The sequence below is a fragment of the Lepidochelys kempii genome, chromosome 8 (assembly GCF_965140265.1).
Source record: "Lepidochelys kempii isolate rLepKem1 chromosome 8, rLepKem1.hap2, whole genome shotgun sequence".
Lineage (NCBI taxonomy): Eukaryota > Metazoa > Chordata > Testudines > Cheloniidae > Lepidochelys > Lepidochelys kempii.
The window spans coordinates 56745268-56769656 of NC_133263.1; the positions used below are offsets into that span (position 1 = coordinate 56745268).

The following is a 24389-nucleotide window of genomic DNA, read 5'->3' on the forward strand; positions in this document are numbered from 1 at the left end:
TTACATAGTCTCATATCCTGGCCCACATCCCCTGCCTAGCAATAGTTTTCAGGAAGATCAGACAGTAGACCTGTTCACCACTAGCTGATAATAGTCTTTGGGAGGTGGTGGAGTAGTAGCTGGTGGCTAGCCTTCTCCCCTTGCACCGTTTGACAGCATCTGAAAAGGACAGCCTCTATGAACGTAGGCTGAATTTCAACTTCAGGACAAAACAGGAAACCAGACAGAGCTTCAGCTAGTGCTATAGGACTTTTGCCTGGTTCTGGGTTTCGTTGTGAACAGTTCACACACGCCTAGTAGTGATGCACATCCACTTATATAAGTTAGAACCAAGTCCCTAAACAGGATATTGAATTTTCTTTATAAAGAGACTTCAAATAACACCAGCAGTTCTCAATTTAAAAGTTATAGTAGCCTTAAATTGCTTTTAATGGCTGTCAATTCCATTGCTGAGGATCTTCTTATTGCTTCCCAGTGTCTCCAACCATTGCGGGTACCGACAGTCATGGCAGTGCAGAAGACGTCACTGTTATCCTAAATAGCCCCACATCCCTGGCTTGTGAGGCTTATTCATACCCACCAGCTACAATTACCTGGCTAAAAGATGGAGCTCCACTGGAATCTAACAGAAATATCCGAATTTTGCCAGGTAATTATTTTTATTCTTAAATAAAATAAATGTTTTGTCACTTATCAAATGACACATTCATAAATCAAAACAATTAGTTGTAATAATAGCATCACTTTGTACTTCTGTAGCATTTTTCATCCCAGGATCTCAGTGTTTCACAAACGTTAGCTAATTAATTATTTTTATGCATTCAGATCATATTTATCCCTTTGCTCTGTAAAACGATGGTGATGAGACAAGTTAATTGCACAGTTACAATGTAATGATTAAAGTTAGGTGGTAACAGCATAATAATAACATGGTAAATTCATTTGAAATATTGATAATGACACACATCACCACTATCGCTTGATAACTTTAAAGTGTATTCATTACCATACTAAATCATATCTATATTAAAAAGGCAAATTGAATGACTTATGGAAATTTCCAGTTTACCTCCTTAATTATGTCTGCAAAATTTGCAGGAAGATCTATTTGTGCAAATTAGGCAATTTTACCCTCTTACTACAATTTGGATATAAAATGGATGTGCCTACAAACTAATTAAGCAGAATTAAGGAGGTCTGCTAAAAATATGTCATACCTTGTGCTGTTAATCTTTAGACTTGTCTGTGAAAATAATGGGAACACTTCAGAAATAGGGGGGTATAACTGAAGAGGAAGTGAAGATAGACAGACAGCACAAACAGAAAAGCTAAATAAATAAGATACAGTAAAACCTCAGAGTTATGAACACCAGAGTTACGAACTGACCGGTCAACCACACACCTCATTTGGAACCAAAAGTAAACAATCAGGCAGCAGCAGAGACACCTCTCCACCCCCCCCTCCAAAAAAATAGCAAGCAAATACAGTACAGTACTGTGTTAAATGTAAAGTACTAAAATAGGAAGAGAGCAGCATTTTTCTTCTGCATAGTAAAGTTTCAAAGCTGTATTAAGTCAATGTTCAGTTGTAAACTTTTAAAAGAACAACCAGAACGTTTGTTCCGAGTTATGAACATTTCAGAGTTACGAACAACTTCTGTTCTCAAGGTGTTCATAACTCTGAGGTTCTGCTGTTGCATTTTTTATAGCTCATTAGTAACTCACCATCAAGAAAGTAAAAAAGTAATTGTCCTTTTGTTGGATTATCTCTTGTCTAGCCCTTTGTGGACATATGAAATAGGGGAAAGTTTTTTTGGTAAGATTGTAGGTAATATAATGAAAATGAATGTTACACTTTTGTTACACTTCACTACTGGTAATTTTGCACCTGTGGGAGGAAATGTGAGCATTACTAGTATGTGGGAATTAAATGACTTCACTGGGGGACAGTTCCTAAGAATTCAGGCTGAAGGGAGTTGTAGCCAGTTTAAATTGGGGTTGTGCTCTGCGAATGTAGTGAGTATAAATCACACATAAGCATGAATTTGTGAGAAGGAAACTGATGCATGCTGAAGCGTACAGGCAATTTGAGTGAATTGCATATCTGGAGTCTCAAATCCTGTTGATTCACTAATATTCACAACATTTCACATAAGAGTGTTATCTTCTCTCTATTCTCCACACTGAGTATCTTTTCACTTGAAGTACACTGCTGAAACTAAACTACAGTACAGTGCCTCAGATCCATCCAGCCCTATATGTAGAATTAGTGCATTTTTACTTGTTCACAGAAAAGAGAAGGTGAAGCACAATTATTCAGACAAAGCACAGGACCATAAATTAATTCATGTCCAGAACTGCTTTAACACTTTCATAGGAACTATAACACATACCTAGTCAAGGAGAGAGTGATTCCATACCCAATTCAGATACTGTACATTCATTACTACATAGTGCCACATCCTGACCTAAATTATACATGTGCAATTCCTTCTGAGTTCAATGTGAGTTGTGCTTACACATCCAAGAGAAGAATTTAGCTCTCAGGGTTGAAAGTATGACTGCAGAAAACATTAATAACCTGAGGATCAAGAGTATGATGCTAATGCTAGAGAATAATATCATCTTTCTGCAGGAGGGCGAATCCTGCAGATTCTAAATGCACAGGAGGACAGCGCTGGTAGATACACCTGCATAGCCACAAATGAAGCTGGGGAAACACTGAAACACTATGAAGTGAAAATCTACAGTAAGTTTGTTATAACAATGGAATACGTTTTAATTTTTTCTCGTTCCTCCATTTTTTCTTTACAGTTTTACCCATTCTGCTATTCACTAGGGTTTCTGAACCAGCAGGTACTCACTCTATCCAGCTAACACTTGCATTAATACAAATCATGCCCACCATCTTGAAAGACATCAGGAAGATTTGCATGACACCATTTACAAGCATTCAGTTGAGGTTACTGGAGGCTTTGCAATGCCCAGGGGAAGATGTAGAGATGATGCACTTCTCTTTCTGCTGAAATGTTTGTTCTTCTTCAAGTGATTGCTCATGTGTATTCCACAATAGGTGTGCATGCTCGCCATGTGCACCAGTGCCAGAAGTTTTTCCCCTAGCAGTACCCGTAGGGGGAAGTGTCCCCCGCGACCTCTGGAGTGGCGCCTGCCTGGCACGGTATAAGGGGAGCTGCGCGCTCTCCCCACCCTCCGTTCCTTCTTGCCGCCAGTGAAGGTGTGTCAGAACTACTCTGCTCCAGCTTTGCTGTAGCTCGATCCCCAGTACTGTTCATTTATTCAGTGCTAGTACCTGTAGTTAGGTAGCTGTTCAGTTAGTTTAGTTAGTCAGTGAGCTGGGCCAGGGCATGTCCTGGGCTTTAAGTCGTGCGGCTCTTGTAGGCGTTCTATGCCAAGAAGTGACCCGCACGCAGACTGTTTGCGCTGTTTGGGAGAAATCCATATCAGCGAAAGGTGCAAGATTTGCAAGTCATTTAAGCCTTGGACCAAAAGAGAAAGGGACATTAGGCTCCAGGCCATCCTGATGGAGTCGGCGCTGAGCCCGACTCTGGCACGTCGCTCCGAACCGGTACCTGGCACCATGGTGTCGGTACGCGGCGACCCTCCGGTGCCATCCAACATTTGGCACCACTCCCTGTTCATGGGGCATGCCAAGAGGGCCAGGAAGACTCCCTCTTCACAGCGGCACCAAAGGAAATCTGGGACAGAGGCTAGACCCATGTCGGGCAGTCCTCGCTCCCCACCGGGCCCCAGGCCTCCGACTCACGTTGAGTGGAGTAGCCCAGTCCCTACAGAACAGGCCTCTCCAGATGTCCAGATGCCTTCCACGCCTGAAGCCCTCCAGGTGGCCTGGGATGTTATGTCCATGCCGCTGCCCGGAGCGCTGCTGATGTTGGCCCCACGCTCTAGAGGCAAGCCACCGCTGGGATCTCCCAGTAGCCTCAGGCTTGGTCTCGGTCGAGGAAATGTTCCCGATGCCATTCACTGCCCAGCAACCGCTTGGGACAGAGTGCAGGTGGATCACCCTCAACGCCGACCAGACTCTCTGTCTGGGTTCCGTCTGTTTGGGACTCTCGGCACCGCTCGTCCTCAAGGAGTGATTATTGATGGACCGCAACAGGCGCCGCCAACGGTCTTCGTCTCAGAGGGGGTACCACAGCAGGTCACGGCATGGTCATCAATGCCGTTCCTGCTCAGACTCCTGCTCCAAGTCTCTGCCAAGACATTGCAGCCCCGGGCGTCGATTGCCGGCGTCTCGCCGGTGCGGGTCTGCCCGTCAAGGCCGTCCGCGGAGCAGCTGCTACCATTGGACCAGTCCTCCACGTCGAGATCGTGGTCCCATGGCCAACTTTGATCCCGGCACTGCTGCTCCTCCCAGTCCAGAGGCAGCATCAGATCGTACGCCAGCCCGGCCTCCATTCATAGCCGTCCTTTGATGGGCCAGGCCAGCCAAGCCCAACAGTCAACCCCACCAGTGCCACAGCAGGTGCAGTGGCACCGAGTATCGTGGCCGGCCCAATGGTACCAGTGGGCACCGTGGCCTCCAGTGCAGCTCCCGTTAAAGGCCCACTCGGTGGCCGGTGCTTCGGAGGCTCCATCGGCCACCCTATCCAGACCCCCAAGGAAGGAGTCGCTGGGACGTGCATCCTTGGCATCGTTCCCAGAGTCCGACCAGGTGTTGGACCCTCTGGTGCCGGCCGATACCCAGAGCGCTGCACCGGGTCTCCTCGCCCTGCCCGGAGGAGGCGATTGCGGCCCCGCCCCCCTCTGCCTGACAGGAGGACTTCAGGGCACATCAAGAATTCTTAAAGAGGGTGGCAGCAAGCCTCCACCTCCAGGCAGAGGAGATGGAGGAGCCCTCAGACTCCCTGTTTAATGTACTGTCCTCGTCAGCACTGGGTAGGGTGGCCTTGCCTCTTCATGAAGGGGTGGCTAAAATTTCAAATGCCCTGTGGCAGACACCAGCCTCGTTGGCCCCTATCTCTAAGAAGGCGGAACGCAAGTACTTAGTACCCACCAAGGGGCATGAGTACTTGTATACGCACCCGGTGCCCAATTCCCTGGTGGTCGAGTCAGTCAACCATAGGAAATGGCAGGATCAACCAGCCCCAACCCCAAAGAATAAAGACTCTCGGAGACTGGACTCTTTTGGAAGGAAAATTTATTTGTCTTTGAGCTTCCAGTTGCGAGTGGCAAATCATCAGGCTCTCCTGGGCCGGTACGAATTCAATCTGGGGGGCTCCCTGCCCAAGTTTGAGGACTCCCTCCAGAAGAGTGATAGAAAGGAATTCAAGGCACTAGTGGAGGAGGGGGCAGCGGCTGCTAGGGCGTCCCTGCAGGCAGCCTTGGATGCTGCGGATACGGCTGCACAATCCATGGCCTCTGCGGTGTCCATGAGATGGGCGTCATGGTTCCTGCTCTCTGGGCTTTCCAGCGAGGCACAGTCCTCCATGCAGGATCTCCCATTTTGACAGGAAAGCCCTGTTTGCGGAGGAGACAGATACAAATCTGCATGGCATGAAAGACTCCCATACGACCCTCCAGACTCTGGGCCTATATGTACCGGCTCCGGCAAGACCTAAGTTCAGGCCACAGCAGACTCCCACCCAGGCTGCCTTCCCAAAGTATGAGGCCACCCACAAGAAACAACAGGACTATAAGAGACGCCCACAGAGGCAGTCTTGGCCGGCCTTCCAGCCTGGCTCCTCTAAGGGCAAGCAGGTGGGGAAAAGGTGCTTTTGACGGGCCGCTTGGGGGCACCCCACCAGTCTTCATCAGGGATCCACGCACAATAAAGCTCCCCTTCTCCAACCAGTTGTGTCCTTTCCTCCCAGAATGGTCATAGCTAACCTTGGACTGATGGGTCCTCAACACCATCTCCCGGGGTTACACCCTCCAGTTTACTTCCTCCCTGCCCAACCACCCCCCACCCCCATCCCTATTGGGGGACCCCTCACACAAGGCTCTGCTCGAGCAGGAGGTGGGGCAGCTTCTAGGACTAGCAGCGGTAGAGGCAGTGCCTGAGGAGTTCATGGGCAGGGGGTATTACTCCCAATACTTCCTTATCCTGAAGGCCAAAGGGGGCCTCAGACCCATCCTGGACCTGCAAAGTCTGAACCAGTACATGGTGAAACTCAAGTTCTGCATGGTTTCCCTGGCCTCCATCATCCCCTCCCTGGATCCCAGGGACTGGTATGCTGCCCTCGATCTGCAGGACTCATACTTGCACATCCACATATTCGAGGGGCACAGGTGCTTCCTCTGTTTTGTGGTGGGACAGAATCACTACCAATTCACGATCCTCCCATTTTGTCTGTCCCAGGGTGTTTACAAAATGCATGACGGTGGTAGCGGCCTACCTCAGACTGTAGGGGGGTCCAGATTTTTCCCTATCTGGACAATTGGCTGGTCAAGGGTACCTCCTGGTCTCAGGTGAGGGATCACGTGGCACTCCTACTGTCCACGTGTACCGCCTTGGACCTATTGGTAGATGGCACCAAATCCATGTTAGTCCCGGTCCAACATATAGAGGTTATCGGGGCTCTCCTGGACTCAGCGTCAGCCACAGCCTCTCTCCCGCAAGACAGATTCAAGACCCTGAAAGGTCTCATGGACTCGGTCTCAAAGTTCCCGGTGACAACAGCCAGGGTTTGCCTGTTGCTCTTGGGTCACATGTTAGCGTTGCACATACATGGTCCGTCATGCCAGACTCAGGATGAGGCTCCTCCAACTCTGGTTGGCCTCGAAGTTCTCCCAGGCCATGGACAGGATGGACAAGGTCCTCACCGTGCCGGACTCTGTGATCACCTCCCTATGGTAGTGGTCCGCCCCAAACAACATGCTCCAAGGGGTCCCATTCAGGGACAGGGCCCCGTCATTGAAGCTGGTGTCCGACATGTCGGACCTGGGTTGGGGGGCCCATGTGGGGAACTTTCAGACCCAAGGCCTGTGGTCGGCCCAAGACCTGACCCTATATATAAATGTCAAGTAGTTCAGGGCGGTACGCCTGGCCTGTGTGGCTTTCTGCTTGCACCTGGAGGTCAAGGTAGTCAGGGTCCTTGCGGACAACATGACCTCGATGTTCTATATCAACAGGCAAGGCGGGGCCCAATCCTCTGCCACGAAGCCCTCAGGCTGTTGATTTCTGAATATCCCACGACATCCACTGAAGGCCTTCCAACTACTGGGCGCCTGGAATGAGAGAGTGGATCACTTGAGCAGGGACTTTTCCTCGCAATATGAGTGGTCCCTCCACCCGGAAGTGGCCCACCGGCTCTTCCGAAGGTGGGGAATTCCCCAAGTGGACCTATTTGCGACTTGACAGAACTGGTGATGTCCCCAGTTCTGCTCGGAGGGAGCTGGGGCGGGGGAGGACGCTATCTCTGATGCCTTTATCCTGTCCTGGTCAGGGCGGCTTCTCTATGCCTTCCCCCCATTCCCTCTAATCAGCAGGGTCCTGGAGAAGATAAAGACGGACAAGGCCCGGGTCATCCTGATTGCCCTGGCGTGGCCCAGGCAACATTGGCATGGGACCATCACAGGCCTGGTGGTAGCTCTGCTGTGGCCATTGCCGCTCCACCCGGACCTGCTGTCTCAGGACCAGGGCCGCCTCCTCCATCCTAACCTAGAGGCTCTTCACCTCACGGCATGAGCTGCTCAGTGGTTAGGCGGAGAGGAGAGGACGTGCTCAGAACAGGTTCAGCGTGTCCTCCTTGAAAATAGATGGCCCTCCACTCGCCGTGCTTATTTGGCAAAGTGGTCCCATTTTTCTAGATGGGCAGTGGACCACGGTGTCTATCCCGTGACCACCCCGATCCAGCTTATTCTTGGCTACCTCCTCCACCTGAGAGCCCAGGGCCTGGCGCCTTCGTCAGTCAAGGTGCACCTGGCAGCCATATCGGCCTTCCATCCGCCAGTGTAGGGACACACGGTATTTTCCCATTCTATGACTGGCTGGTTCCTCAAGGGGTTGGACCGTCTTTTCCCATATTCTAGACCCCTGGTCCCGCAGTGGGACCTGAACCTGGTGTTGGTTTGTCTCACGGGGCCCCGTTTTGAACCACTGGCCATGTACTCCTGGTGTCATCTCTCGTGGAAGGTGGCTTTCCTGGTTGCAATCACGTCGGCGAGGCGAGTCTCAGAGCTCAGGCCCTGACTTCTGAGCCGCCGTACATGATTTTTCATAAAGATAAGGTCCAGCTCTGCCCATACCCCGCATTCCTCCCGAAGGTGGTCTCCGCTTACCACACAAGGCAGGACATTTTTCTACCAGTCCTCTGCCCAAGACCCATGCATCCAGTGAGGAGCGCCGTCTCCACATGCTCGATGTGCAGTGGGCTCTGGCTTTCTAACTTGAGCAGACTAAGCCATTCAGAAAGTCCTCGCAACTGTTTGTTGCCTTGGCCGAGCGCACAAGGGGCCAGCCGATTTCCACTCAGCGGCTTTCCAATTGGATCACTTTGTGCATCCGTACCTGTTATGAGCTGGCGGGTGTTCGGGCGCAGGCCTCGTTGGCTGCCTTCATGGCCCATGTCCCCATTCAGGACACCTGTAGGGCCACCACGAGGTCTTCGGTTCACACGTTCACCTCGCACTATGCGATCGTCTCCCAAACCAGGGATGACGCCGGGTTTGGCAGGGCTGTCCTCCGGCCTGGGAACTTGTGAACTCCTACCCACCTCCAACAGATACAGCTTGGAATCACCTATTGTGGAATACACGTGAGCAATCACTTGACGAAGAAAAGACAGTTATCTTTTCCGTAAATGGTGTTCTTCAAGATGTGTTGTTCATGTCTAGTCCATATCCCACCCTCCTTCCCCTCTGTCGGAGTTGTCTGGCAAGAAGGAACTGAGGGTGGGGGGAGCATGCAGTTTCCCTTATACTGCACCAGGCAGGTGCCACTCCAGGGGTTGCAGGGGGTGCTCCCCCACTGGGGAAAAACTTCCGGCACTGGTGCACGTGGCGAGCAGGCACACCTATTGTGGAATAGACATGAGCAACACATCTCGAAGAACACCAGTTACGGAAAAGGTAACTGTCTTTTGGGCTTTCAAGTCAGATGGATACTGCACAGCTGAAGAACTGTGAAAGCCCACAGACTCCAGAGCTATTTTTAAAAGTAGAGCCTAATATCTAATGGGAAGTTTTTACTTGAGTGAGGTAAAACCACTCATTATTATATTTTGTAGTAAAATGCCACCAACTCCCTCCCTTCCCATGCAAGGTTCCGTGTCAGCACTTTCAATTCTTTCTGATTCTTCCTTACAACAGTGATTTCAACCATCCCTAGTAACTATTACCAGTACTCGTACTTCAGACTCTTGGGGCCAATATTCTAAGTGTTCCACTCTATTTTAATGCTGAGACTCTTTGCTTGGGCCCCCAGTTAAACATTGCTTCCCATCTTCCATTCATTGGTTAGTGCTCTAAACTGAAAAGGAGTTTGGGCTGTTCCCAACCCCATCTTGTAACTTTATTGTTTATTATTAATTATTATTATTATTGTTTATTTGAATTGGAGAAGTACCTAGAGGACTCAGTCAGGGATTGTGGTCCCATTGAGCTAGCTAGGCTCTGTATACTATAATGTAAAGATGGTCTCTGTGCCAGAGAGCTCACCGTTTAAGAAAGGCTGTACAGTGACACTGAAAAGAAATAGAATTTCACTTGGAGCTTATTTAGGTTAGAGCTGGTCAAAAACTTTTCAGTGGAATGTTCTTCCATCAGAAAATACCTATTCATCAAAATCAAAACTTTATGTGGGAATGTAGACATTTATTTTTTATTATAAATTATAATATAATTTTTTAAATGTCAAGTCAAAACTGGAACAAAATGTTTTCATTGACCCAAAACTCATTGTTTTCCCAAAATTTCATTTTGTGGCAAATTTCAAAATTCTGAATCAGAATGACAACAAATTTCAAAATGTCAGAATTTCCCAAGGAAAGGATATTCTGAGTTTTGACCAGCTCTACTCATTAAGAATTCAAAAGCCTAACTTTAGGCACGTTTTTTTGAAAATACTGGCTTTAATATTCATTATTTTTGATTAAATAGTAGGTAAATATGAAAGCGAGTTACATGGTAGAGTGGGACAGTCAAGAATGTAGTCTGGTGCATTTTCACCAAAAAGTTAAGCGCTGCTGTTTTGTAATAACCCAGCTGTGGTGCTTGGAGAAAAGGATCACAGAGGCATGTATTTTTTTACTCTATGGTTATTATCCTTGCTGTCCCTATGTCTGGTTCATTTTAAATGATGTATAACATGTTAATTCAGTCAGGGAAATCTCTTTCACTTCTTTGGGATGTTTGTTTTGTGCAGTTCCACCCGTCATTAACAAAGGAGATATCTCAAGGATGGGTCTCTCTCCTAAAGAAGTGAAGATCAAAGTAAACAACAGCCTTACACTAGAGTGTGAAGTTCATGCGATTCCTGCTGCTGCTATCAGCTGGTACAAGGATGGACAGGTCAGTCACAAATTTAATTCCTTTTAATGGGTAGTTTTTCTTACAGAAGCAGTTGAATATCATAATTTTTAATCAACATTTTTATAGCACCATAGGTGCACACATGGCTCCTGATCCTGCACCACTGAAATCAATGGCTCCCTGCTGTCCTCCTCCTGCCCCCATCCCCAATATTATGGATTGTGGGTACTACTCCACAATTTTATGGATCTCAGGGAATCTGCTATAGGCCAAGTCCCTCTGCACACTGGCACTAGAGCTCCTACTTCTCCCTCTGGTTCACTTGCAGTGCAGGTGGGACAGTGCTGCCAAACTTCCTCTGCCTGAGACTGCTTGTTCCTTCGTATTGAGTGGTCATTGCACAGAAGGCTGACTACCTCTTGTGCAGATTCCCCCCAAGGCTTGTGCTGGAGAGAGGCGTAACATCCTGGTCCCACCCTCAGTCCTCCCTTTGCCATCCTGGCCTTGCCCCTCTTCACCCTGGTTCTCTAGAACTTGCAGAGAACCCTCCACTGGGTTCTGAAAAGAGGTGACAATGCCCCAGAAGCAGCTGACCTTCCAAAGGGGTTCCCCTCCATGCGCAGATTTTGGGGAAAAATGAGACCCTGAGTACAAAAGTTGTTGAAAGGGAATGAACTGAGGGCACCACAACATTATATTTATAGTCATTCTTCAGATTAATTGCATTTTAAAATAAAATAATGCAAGACATCTGCTTGGAAAGAGTAGATATTTTTTTCTTTGTAAATAACTTTTTATTCCTGTAAAGGGCTCCTTTCCCATTAAGTTTCTTCACTTACATTTATCATATATATTTCATTAGTTTGTAAGCTTAGTATCATGGTACTGTGACTTTTTGCTATATTCTAGGCCATAGACACATTTTGCTATATTCTAGACCATAGGCACATTAATAGGCTTAGCATCTCACAGGATCAGGCCTCCTGGCTGGAGTGTGATTCCTAATGTTACTGGGAACAATAATAATAGATATATTTTTCTGTTACTCTTGGCAAAGCCAAGGAAATCAAAAAGGAAAGAGTTGAGTTTAAAAGAACATGTTTTCTTATTCCCAACTTGCTTTAAAACGCTTAGTCAAGTGGTCATGTCAAGGTAGATGTAAGTAATTTGACTGGTGTGTTAGAGCAAAATGGCTGTACCATCAGATTACTTTCATGATTCTTAATACTTCAAGCATTTATTTTATTTAATACTTATAAATTTGTTTAAATTTAATCACAGCCTATTAAACCAGATGCTCATGTTACCATCCAAGCCAGTGGCCGGACTCTGCAGATAAAGGAAGCTCAGGTATCAGACACTGGTCGTTACATGTGTGTGGCATCCAACGTTGCTGGAGAGGATGAAATAGAATTTGATGTGAACATACAAGGTAAAGAGGGAAACAAAGTTAAAATAATAATAAAATTCTCTTATTCTGTCAATGTGAGTCATTTTCTAGTAATATTTGGTTTGGAGCACTGAAATTGTTTATACTTTTCTTATTTTCCCCGCACTGGATCAGTCTAGACCAAGGGTAATTTGACCTGCTTGCTCTAATTTTTTAGGTATTTAGTAAGAGAAAATATTTTAAGTATGAGCTCTTTATTAAATTTATATATTATTCATATTTAAGAAATAGAAGGCCTGGTTATTTTAAAAATTACAAAAAAAATTTAGACCAGAGAAACAAGAAATGGTAGGCCAGGTCTACTACTTGTTTCTGCCAACTCAGAGGTATGGTTCCCACTGTTTAGACACAGGATTCTTTTACATACCTTAGGGCAGTGGTTCTCAACTGGGGTCTGGGCCCCAGGGGGGCTGTGAGCAGGTTTCAGAGGGTCCACTAAAATAAACCAGAGAGGGGCCAGTGTTAGACTCCCGGGGCCCAGGGCAGAAAGCTGAAGCCTGAGCCCCATCACAAAGGGTTTGAAACTGAAACCTGAGCAAATTAGCTTCACGGGGGACCCCTGGGGCATGGGGCATTGGGCAGTTGCTCTGTTTTCTACCCACTAACACTGGCCCTGACTTTTAATCTACTGGGTATGCTGAAAAACAGTACTTGTGACACAGATGAGCCATGGAATTTTTATAGCATGATGGACGGGTGTGGGGGTCTCAGAAAGAAAAAGGTTGAGAACCCCTGCCATAGGGGACACTTGATCAAGACCAAGCAAATCCCAGTTATTAACCATGGCTATTGTATTATTAAAGAAAAACAAATCATTAAACAAAACAACACATGACTGAGTACAAGTGATAAACTTAGTTACTTCCATTACAATCTCTTTTGTATGCCTTTCTGTGGAGATTAACCCTGTGGAGAATAGATTATACCCTTGAGAATGAACCCACCTTTTGTGGGTCACTTTTCTCTGGGTAAATTAAGACCAGAGTACATATATTGTTTCCCAGAATTACTGTGTATTCGGTTTTAGTGTCATAAAATCATAGGGTCAAAAGGAACAGCAAAGGTCATTTAATCTAGTCCCCTTATTAAATACTTATCTACTGTTTAGGTTAGTAATAACTAGACAGGCTTCACTTGTTCTTAAACAAGTTAATTTGCCATACATAAATAGTTGCTGAAGGTATATGATCTAAACTAAATCTTTACTAAATATTTAAACTAGTACTTAGAAGAAGCTATGTAATGAGGTGTCTTAATACAGACCAATTATAAATATTAAGGATCTTAAATTCCACTATTTTTTATAAATGTTTAGCCTCTGTCTCCTTTCCAGGAATCTATAGTCTAACCATTTGATGATTAACAGGAGAAACTGTTAGTCTTTTAAGTTCTACAGCTTTTCAATATTCCAGTAAACTCATTATAAGAATTTTAAATCTAATTCCTTGGCAGTATCTTAGTTAACTTTCTCTCACCAATCTATGTTGAAGTTTGGGCAGGTTTTCCTTGAGTTGGTTTCTTTTTGAGTCTTCTCTACTTTTCTTCTCTATTGGGGTAGTTGGCTTGTTGAGAGAAACAGGATTAGTTATGTAGTGCTGCTCTCTTAGCAGGGATGTGTGCACATGTGGTGCTCACTTCAGAGTTCCTTATACCCTTCTCCTTCATATTCACGATATTATAGGAAAACACACCTCTTTTAGGCTTGTTTAGATTCAAGTAGGTTGCTGTGATTCTTTCATTGGCTCCATGACTTCATAGGTAGCCCTGGGAAGCCTCTTCACCTTATGAATATCATAGAATCATAGAAGATTAGGGTTGGAAAAGACCTCAGGAGGTCATCTAGTCCAACGCCCTGCTCAAAGCAGGACCAACACCAACTAAATCATCCCAGCCAGCGCTTTGTCAAGCTGGGCCTTAAAAACCTCTAAGGATGGAGATTCCACCACCTCCATAGGTAACCCATTCCAGTGCTTCACCACCCTCCTAATGAAATATTGTTTCCTAATATCCAACCTAGACCTCCCCCACTGCAACTTGAGACCATTGCTCCTTGTCTGTCATCTGCCACCACTGAGAACAGCCAAGCTTCATCCTCTTTGGAATCCCCGCTTCAGGTAGCTAAAGGCTGCTATCAAATCCCGCCCCCAACTCTTCTCTTCTGCAGACTAGACAAGCCCAGTTCCCTCAGCCTCTCCTCGTAAGTCATATGCCCCAGCCCCTTGATCATTTTTGTTGCGCTCTGCTGGACTCTCTCCAATTTGTCCCCATCCTTTCTGTAATGGGGGGCTCAAAACTGGAGTCAATGCTCCAGATGTGGCTTCACCAGTGCCAAAGAGAAGGTAATAATCGTTTCCTTCAATCTGCTGGCAATGCTCCTACTAATGCAGCCCAATATGCTGTTAGCCTTCTTGGCAACAAGGGCACACTGCTGACTCATATCCAGTTTCTCATCCACTGTAATCCCCCAGTCCTTTTCTGAACTGCTGCTTAACCAGTCGGTCCCCAGCCTGCTGCGGTGCATGGGATTCTTTCGTCCTAAATGCAGGACTCTTCTCTTGTCCTTGTTGAACCTCATCAGATTTTTTTTGGCCCAATCCTCCCATTTGTCTAGGTCACTCTGGACCCTATCCCTACCCTCCAGCATATGCATACCCCCCAGCTTAGTGTCACCTGTGAACTTGCTGAGGGTGCAATCTATCTCATCATCCAGATCATTAAATAAGATGTTGAACAAAACCGGCCCCAGGACCATAACATTTCTTTATGTAACATTTCTTTAATTGCCTTTGTTCTTCTTGTAGCCGGACAGCATCAGACATCAACTCTTTTCTTTTATTCACTCCATTCTCTGAAATATTCTTTCATTTTTATTGAGTTTGTCAGAAAAGAAATTCTATTTTCAACAAGTCCACCAACACTCTTGTTCTTTATATCAAGGTTTTAGGTTCTCAAAACAGTCTTTTGAAGTTCAGTTACTCTTAGAAAGTCTTTAGCTTAAGTTGATTCTGCATTGAAGATTTTTGGAACTATAATTTTTTTGTTTTCCTGAGTTCAGCGAGGGTGTGCTTATACACTGCCAGTAATTATTTAATTCCCCATTAATGTAAATATTCTATACATACGTGGCTTCTTAGTAGTAGTAGTCAGTTTAACAAGGTCACTAGATTCCAGGTTGTACATAAAGCATTTTACTATTTACATAGCAATGACATTAGGAGTTATATTTGGAGCTTTGCATTTAGCTAATGTATTTGCAAGCATGCCTTTCACAAAGGTGTTTGTCATTTCAACATTTAAGAAATAAACAAAAGTTTAAAACATTTCCAGCAACACGTTTTTTCCTGGAGTTTCAAAAACACAAACAGAGTTTTTCCTTTGAAAAGAAAAGGCCTTGGTATGGGTACTTTAAAACCTAGATTTATGACCCTGATAACACACTCTACATTCCTTTTTAGAATGAATATTTTAAGTGGTTTGTCTTCTTAAGGTTTGCTTGTCCTTGGGAGATAGGAGTGGAAACCTTCTGGTATTTCTTTGATTAGCTTAAATATTTTGTAACATAACCAGCTAAAGGTATGTATTATTATATTCCCAAGCATCCTGGCTATGATAGTCTTGTAGTTATATTTTCTATTCAGTAAAGGTGCAAACAAGTTTGTAACAATCTAAAAAATTTATAATAATTTTATTAATATCATTTTTGCATCAATATTAAATTTCTCCCTACAGTAGCACTAATGGCCCCAGTCTGCAGCCCTGTTGTGCTAGGCACTGTATGCATAAACAAAAAAGACAGCTCCAAAAACTCATGTCAGAAATGTTTTTATAACTTGTTTAGCATAAGAGAGAGAAAACATACTTGGTACTTTTCATCTATAAATCTGAAATCTATTTACAAAGAAAGGAAAGTGTCAAATATTTCCATTTACAGATGGGGAAGATGAGCACTGATAGTTAAGTGACTTACCCAAGGCCATACAGCTAGTGGTTGGCAGAGCTACATCTAGAGATGAGCTCTCCTCATTCCCATGCCTGCGTGCTAGCCACTGGACTATGCTCTGGCAGTTAGGTTGATTTCTTGTGTCATAGTTCACCAAATTTTATTTCACAGGAAGTTTTGCCTGAACAAAGGTTGCAGGAGAAAGAAAACCTATTAATTTGCTCACACTAGCTATAAGGGCAGTGATGATGGGTAAAATAATAAGGCACTTCTAAAAATTCTTTTTCTTAAGAAATCAGGTGCCTTTGAGATGTCTCAGGTTGGACATCCAGAATCACTAGTCACTTATGAAAATCTTGGATAAACACAATATTTGTCCTAAACACCTTCCAGTTAACTTGAAGTAGTGTCCTCTCCTGGCTTTTTTTTTTTTAATCAGTTCTTCCTATTTAGTCAATCATTAACCTACAGGAAGTGCCCAGTACATTAATCGGTAGTGCTTAAGTTATTTGCATGACCAAGTTCACACTGCTGCTGGGCGTTGGGATTTTCATGCATGGAGTACATGACTGATGTGATGGGATCTAATTTAGGATGCTTATTTGTCGTGTAGCTCAAAGATGCTATTTAACAACTCCAGTATTTTTTTGTTACTAGATTGTCCAAATATGGATTTCTGCTATAAAATCCTAACTTCTATACCTCTTCTTTCTCTCTGAATGTAGTTCCTCCTAGGTTCCAAAAACCTCGCAGAGCATGGGAAGTTGGTAACACAGTAGATACAGGCAGAGGTGGAGAAACCAAAGATGTGATTGTCAACAATCCTCTTTCTTTGTATTGTGAGACCAATGCTATGCCCCCTCCTGTTCTCACCTGGTATAAAGATGGCTACCCTCTGAGCTCCAGTGATAAAGTACTGATATTGCCAGGTGGGTATTTTAATGGATCACCTGATGAGCTTAATAAATAATGATAATACTTAGCACTTATATGGCAATTACATTTTTCATCTTCAAAGTTCTCAATTTACTAATAATTTTGGATGTGCATCCTTCTCAATGCATTTTTTCTTGAGTGGAAATTTTCACACTCAGTGCTCAGACTTTATATATGCTTTTGATTTTTCACCCTCTTTATTTAAAGTATAATCCCTTAACTGATTGTGAATATGGACATTCAGCTATTACATGCTGATTGACAGATATGGGTGAATATGCATCAGAGACATTGAACAACACCTACAATCCACTGTTGTTGTTACATTTCCTTATGTGTTTCACTTTAAGAAAACAATCACATTTGGAGTAGTAACATTTCTCCATTGAAGCTGAGAGCCATGGAAACCCTAAAATGGAACAGTCCCTATGGAACCCTGCACAAATAGGTGATTTGTTCATATTCTGTGGGCTTGATTGTGCCCTTTCGCTACAGCCTTGAGTAAGGGGCTGTGCAGAAACACATCATCCCAGAGGAAGCTCCAAAAGGGATTTTGTCTGAATGATACAATGTGTCCCAGAGCTCTTCCATGCACACTTTGCTGCAGCACCCCTTCAGAGGCTTCAGAATGCACTTCCTTGCCTAGGCAATCAGCTCCGCTGCCTCATGCAGACAGGTTGGCATCAGGCCCATGGCCTTCTGCTACCCATCCCTTTGGAGAAGCTCGTGCTCCAGGGAGCACTAGTAGGGACTACTTCCTGCACTTAGCACAGCAGTTTTATCTGGTGGCGGTGCAGTGGGTGGCGGTACAGCATATGGGTGGGAAGGCTCCTTGTGCCCTCCACATCTTTGCTTATCTGTTCAGAGGCCAGCCATAATCTGGATCTGTATTATTTCCAACATTTGTTCTCTTCTCTGAGCAGGGAGGGAATTGCACCAATTTGTTAAAGGATAATATTTTAAATAAAGAAGAAAGTCAAAGAGTAAAACCATATATAACTGAGCACTGAGAGTGAAAATTTCTAGTCATACATAGTTAACCAAAGAGCAAATATTCTACAGTTCGGTATACTTTCCCCAGTGGAGTCAATTACAAAGTTTTCTATTAGCTCACTGTGGAAAGTTTCACTTCTAGATTGATCAACAGCTCTGTTGCTGATATGTCTCCAAAGAATGTAGATTCTTTCCAATGGAATTAATTCTTTGCCAACATTTTATTATGAACCTCCAACTAAAACCAAGCTGGATGTAGAGAAAGCAACTATGAAACAAAAAGCTTTATGTTAGTCCAGAACTGAAAGTGATCATTCAAGACAAACCAATGGGGAGAAAATTACATCCCCAGCTCTTTGCCCCCAGTCATTCATGACTTCATTGACTCAGGTCTCCAGAGGAATGTGGCGTGTTTGAGTGATGGAAATCACTTGATTTTAGATTTAAATTTTGAATGTGTTTTTCCTCCAGGAGGTAGAGTGTTACAGATTCCACGGGCTCAGGCAGAAGATGCTGGGAGATATACATGTGTGGCTGTAAATGACGCTGGAGAAGATTCCATTCAATATGATGTCCAAGTGCTCTGTGAGCTAATGTTGCATTATTTTCTATTTTTAAAAATTCCAAATTCACTTTTTACTGCAAAAGACCCTAAAGGAAAAGTCCTGCCAAAATTAATAGAGAATGATTGCATTATATAGAATAGCTCAGTAAGATCATATAAAAGGTAATAAAAATATATATCTCTGCTATAGAATTCTATATAATTGGCATTTAATTCTATAGATTTTTAGATCATTTCTATATAATTGTATTGGAGTTACTCCTAACAGTCTGTAGGACTGTTCCATAAGTTGGGTTGGATGGTTTCAAAGTCTAAGTCTTGTATGATCCAGTCAGAGACATACTCTGTAGCCCATGAAAGCTTATGCTCTAATAAATTTGTTAGTCTCTAAGGTGCCACAAGTACTCCTGTTCTTTTTTTAGGAAATCTTTGTGCTTCTTGCCTTGGCTTTGAGTGTACTCAGTTTTTTTCCAACTCCAAAACTGCTAAAACCAGTGATTCATTAATAGGATGAGGGGAATGACTGGGAAATCCTCCTTTGTCCTGGCTCTAAAAACTCAACTTCACAACAGGAAAATTAATTTTCCCCTCTTCTCCATTCTGAACCAGATCCCTGGCTGGTGTAAATAGCCATAGCTCCATTGCAGTCCCTGGAGCTATGCTGCTTTATGCCAGCTGAGGATCTGGTGCTGTATTTTATCTTGGGATTTTATTATTGTTCCCTAATTAACTGTGAAGTTCTCTTTACCTTAACCTGCAAATGCAAGATCTATATGTGGCTCTATTCCTCTGGCAATTTCACAAAGAAATCACTGCTTATATGGTATTATATAGCAATCTCCTTGTTCCGCTTTGCATGCTATGTAGTGCCACCATCCATTAACGGCGCTGATGAGCCTGAAGAGGTCACTGTGCTTGTGAACAAGACCACAGTGATGGAATGTGTGGCGACTGGCAGCCCTGCTCCAAGCATAACTTGGCAAAAGGATGGCCAGCTCCTAGCAGAAGACGACCACCACAAGTCTTTATCTGGTGGAAGGATGTTACAGGTAAAAGTGGAAGGTGTTGGTAGAACAGTTAAAAAGATAGGTCTGATTCTCAGCTCTATTCTTTACACAGGCATTAAAATGGTGAAATGCTGTGGAGAATTAGGCCTTTATTTTTAAATCATTTAAGAGGATTTCATTAAATTACTACAAAATTAGAAATAAATGTGAAAGATGCCGACTGTCCTGGCGATTGAAACACGCAGGTTGGCAGAGCAGGTACTGTGTGGGTAGCAGGAGTGCATACTGTCCTAGGCTAACCTATTCATGACACTGGTTATTGTTATCCCTATAATACTAATACATCAGCAATACATATCTTGCAGTTTTAATTGTAAATGACCTCGTATTTGTTCTACTGAAGCCTGTTTTCTCTTTTAGATCCTAAATTCCCAAATAACAGATACCGGCAGGTATGTCTGTGTTGTGGAGAACATAGCCGGAAGTGCCAAAAAGTATTTTAACCTTAATGTTCATGGTAAGATTACTAATTCCTAAGATGCTGATTGTTCCCTTTTCAAATAAAGGAAATTAATGCTGCGTTACTGCTCATGTGGCTTATATTTCAATTGCAAGTAAACAGTCTGCAGATTCTGCATTAGTTTAAACTCACTAATTTCAGCAAGGTACTTATTAAGCACGTGCCTTACTTCCAGCATTTAGGTAGTGCCCTTAAGGTCAATGAGACCATGTGCGTAATGGTAAGAGCATATGTAAGTACCTTGCTGAATGGAGAATTTAGTATTGCTGATACTCTGTGGCACCAGCTCACTGCTACCATATATATTTCTATGTAGGTGAAATTCACTCCTCTGCAGAGGACTTGCACAATGTCTCTGCAATATAAGCCCTCAAATAAAGCTTCTGGAGTGATGCACTAGGCCATGAGTGGGACCACTGTACTGAAGCCAATTGCACCAATATAAAAATCTTTATTGTCTTATGTGAAAGGCAATGTCTTTTTATTGACTGTCACATTTGAATTAGAGGGATTTGTTTATTTGTAAGGATATAGGGTAATAACATGTTTTGTGATTCTTTTATTAAATAACATTTTTCAAGAAAATTAATTTTGAAAATTAACATTTTAATTAAACGAAAAATAATGTTTAAAAATAATCGGGAATAGAAACTTACTTTTCTTCTCTTAACCCCCCCCCAAAAATTCCGAGGACAAATATTTTGCTGAAATAGAGTTACAATATTCATAACTCCATTTAAAATAACATTAGCATGATATTGTTGGAATAAAATAAAGTTGGAAAGATGGGATTTTCAGACTGACGAGTATAAAACAAATGTAAGTGCAGTCAGGAAATTAGAACATTTTCTATTTTAAAAAACTAAAAGCTGCAAAAAGGACATATTCAGTTAAGATTTCAGCACTAACTTTGACTCTACCCCTTTACTTCTGACCAATGTCCACTCATCCTTCTAACTTTCAGCTGTGGGCTAAAGACCTGCCTTATACACTATATCATAGAAAACTTCATACTGGGTTATGACCTTGTACACCTACCAAGTAGATACTGGAGACTACATCCACATTTTCCATCATGGTATGGTTCAGAGATCTCAGCATATAACATAACCTTCTGCATATGATCCACACACAACCCCTTATCCGTTAGATAACCCACTTTGTTCAACACATCAGATAAGATGTATCAACTTTATCCATGTCTTCCCTGAATACAATCACAGACCCTAGTAATCTATATGCCTTCACAAGATCAGCCCATTATTCTTCTGTAAAGGGTATGGGAATTTCAGTTTTACAAAAAAAAGCCTATTTTAATCTAATCCATATATGTTGCATAAATTTCTTTCATGTGGCAATTAGTGGGTTTCTTCCATTTCAAGGCACAGTTAAGGACGTGATTCAAAGGTAGCTGAAGTCAATGGCAGACTTTCCATTGGGATCACATCCCAAGACTGCTGTTGGAACTTTAACAGAGTATTTCTGGACTTTCTGAGTCCAGGTTTTGTTTTTAAACTACAATGTTCGTTTACCATCCTGATTTTCAAACATTTGTTTGTAAACCTGATCTCTGAACTTCAAGACTTTCAAATATCTGTGGATAATGACAATGTACATATGGTGTACATGCAATTCTCCACTTACACTAGTGGTAGAATTTTATACTCACGTTGGACAAATGTATTGACCACACAGGACCCACATATTTAAATTTTAAAACTATAAGCCAGATTCACTAGTTGACTCTGGTTGCTGTATGCCTCTTCCGTGTCACAAAACAGCCATAAACCTGACTTAATAACCACTGCTTTGTGTCACTGAAATGACACAAAACATCTGGAGAGTAACTGGCGGATATGATCCAGAACATTTGATCACATCCTTTTGCCGTGTTCTAAGATCAAGAATCTGTGTTCCCTGCAATGGCTATACCACCCAAAAGAAAGCCAGTAACTCTCTCCTGCATTTCTTTCAGAGTTGTTGGTATCAGCTCTGCAGAAGAAACATGGAATCCTGAATTCAGATCTCAATGAGAGGAATATATTTACAAATATTTTGTTTTAAAGTGCAAATGCAGAGTACGACCAAATTTTGAACTATTTTGTCTTTAAATTAATTTGTGATTGGGAAGGCCCCCCCCCACACACATAGCAGTATTTTAAACTGCACAGCTGACCAGTTATAAATCAGACCTGTCTGGACATGAAAGGAGGGAAAAAACCCTATTCTGAAGGAATCTTTTTGGGGTTTCTCAGTAATGAAAAAGAAAATATTGCAGAAAGAACAGGAATAAAAATACAAAATCAGCAAAAAGATGTATAGTCCTCCTGTTCACCCTGACAGGGTAAACTCCAACTTAGTCAGCTTTATATTACAGAGCAAATGTCCTGAGAAATGATTTGCTTTAAAATTCCTGAATCTGGAATTACTCACTTCCCATACAGGGAACAAACTGTGGGTACATTGATAAGGCTTTAGTGAATTGTAGAAAAGGGGATGAGAGCAGGATTGGCTTTAATCACAGTATTTCCAGATACTTGCAGAAAGCTGAGGATCAGTGCATGGGATGTGAGAGATGTTTTTAACTCAGCCATTTGACAGCACTCAGCAACTCAGCTTTGTTTTGGTATTTGAGGGTCTTTGGGAGGATTGTTTGCTGACACTGCGGTATGTTCTATTACTGTATTTCTTTCTGCAGTTCCTCCGAGTGTTGTTGGTATTAATTTTGAGAATTTGACTGTGGTGGTGAATAATTTTATCTCCTTGACCTGCGAGGTCACTGGCTTCCCACCTCCCGATCTCAGCTGGCTCAAGAATGGAAAACCTATCAGCTTGAATACTAACGCTCTCATTGTGCCTGGTGAGGAATAGCTGCTGTTTCTGTAAATTCTGGGGTCTCATCCTTTCCTTTTCTGTAGATAAATATGACAGCAAAATGTATGGAGCCAAACTTACTCCGGGTGTAGCTCCATTAAGTGGAGTTATACAAGTAATAAATCTGGCCTCCTACAGTTAAAATATTTTAGAATCTCTCTTTTGATTTTGAATGGGGTCACTATTAAAAGAAACACTCAGACTGGAAGGATTGGAACAAACAACTGTTTGTGTTGGTGTGGATCAGACTGTTGGACAGCTCATATAGCACAGACTGTTTCAAAGGAATGATGATTGATTGAGGCAGTCACTTTGTCAACTAAGGATCCAATCCAAATCCCATTTGTCTACATGGCAAAAAAACAACCACCCTATCACTTACTTCAGTGGGAACTGGCCCCTCAACTCAACCCTTAAGAACCTTGGTAATTCCCAGGGGGAATTCATTATTTCCTAAGGGTTTCTAGGCCAAAGGTACTGCAGGGACCTTAGACAATAAGGGCTGGGAGCATCTATTTGGGAGTAAGTGGAGTAGGAATTGTCACAATTCCAGGGTAACTGCACCTGTATTCCCCCTCTGTGGTCCATCCAGGGCACCCGCTTTACGCTTCTGGCTCCCACTTGTAACCTCTCTTGGGAAGAGACCCATGTCTCACTCCCTCCTGACTGGGGAATTTAAGGATGCATAGCTCCTTGCCTTATGCTGTGATATCCCCAGCAAGCCAGACTGCTTAAAAGGACAGTACCTCTCTGAGGGCTATGACCAGTGTATTGCCTATAGCTATAAGTTACCAAACAACTTCTTTAAGCAAGCATGCTTTTTCTTAAAGTAAAAGCATTACAGAGAAAAATATTAAAACAATAAAATACCCTGCAGGCATGCTAAAAAGCTTATGAGAGGTTACCCTCAACTCCAGCTTAGGGCTCTGATGGTTACACATTCATCTCTCTTTGATCTGGAACCCAAACCAAGCTTGGGCAGGTCAGCCATCTCTTTATACAGCTTGGGCCTTTGACCTTGATTTTCTGTAACTGGTAACCAGCAGACAATGACCCTCTTCTGAGGGTGTAGCTTCAAAAGACTGTGTTTTTGCATAACTGGAGTTGGGGAATTTTGCATTAACTTTTCCCTAGCCAAAAGTCCATACATGTCTGGCACATTTTCTGTATAGTCTTTTGAACTCCCAGGTCTCTCATCTGTCACATTTCCCCCCTCGAGAGTTTACATGCAATCCTGACCCACAATAATACATAAGCTTAATACAGTAAGGGTTTTCAAGGATATTATAGGAAGTTGCCCTATTTGTCACAGGAATCATGTCAGGAAACCACCCTGACCTACACCCAATCCTCCACTTTTGATGCTGAAAACTAGAGATCCTAATGGAACCCAATTCCCTGCTATGGGTTCCAACTTGACATGCTGGAGATGGATTGGCTGGGGTGGATGTTTGTAGGTGTATGGGAAATAACTGACATGTAATTTACTTACTGGCAGCTGGGATGCAGGCCTGTGGCCTATGGGCAGATATCTGGACAAAACTAGTCCACAAACGGGGAAGTCATGTTAGACCAGTAAAGGAAGGAAGGGCTTGTGGGGGAGCTAAGTGGAAAGGCCATGATTGTGTTAGGAGGGAGGAACTAGCTGCAAA

General features: G+C 43.4%; 1 protein-coding gene across 2 annotated transcripts in view; it reads left to right on the top strand.

Annotated features, from left to right (window-relative positions):
- HMCN1 (hemicentin 1) overlaps window positions 1–24389 on the top strand; it is a 327054-nt gene that overhangs the window by 232639 nt on the left and 70026 nt on the right. For both annotated transcript variants that reach the window (XM_073356688.1, XM_073356687.1), the window contains 9 exons: window positions 476–649; window positions 2636–2749; window positions 10346–10491; window positions 11734–11884; window positions 16568–16771; window positions 18243–18356; window positions 19204–19385; window positions 19764–19860; window positions 22562–22723. In XM_073356688.1, coding sequence (XP_073212789.1) covers window positions 476–649; window positions 2636–2749; window positions 10346–10491; window positions 11734–11884; window positions 16568–16771; window positions 18243–18356; window positions 19204–19385; window positions 19764–19860; window positions 22562–22723 — 1344 coding nt within the window. The remainder of the gene's footprint in view (window positions 1–475; window positions 650–2635; window positions 2750–10345; window positions 10492–11733; window positions 11885–16567; window positions 16772–18242; window positions 18357–19203; window positions 19386–19763; window positions 19861–22561; window positions 22724–24389) is intronic.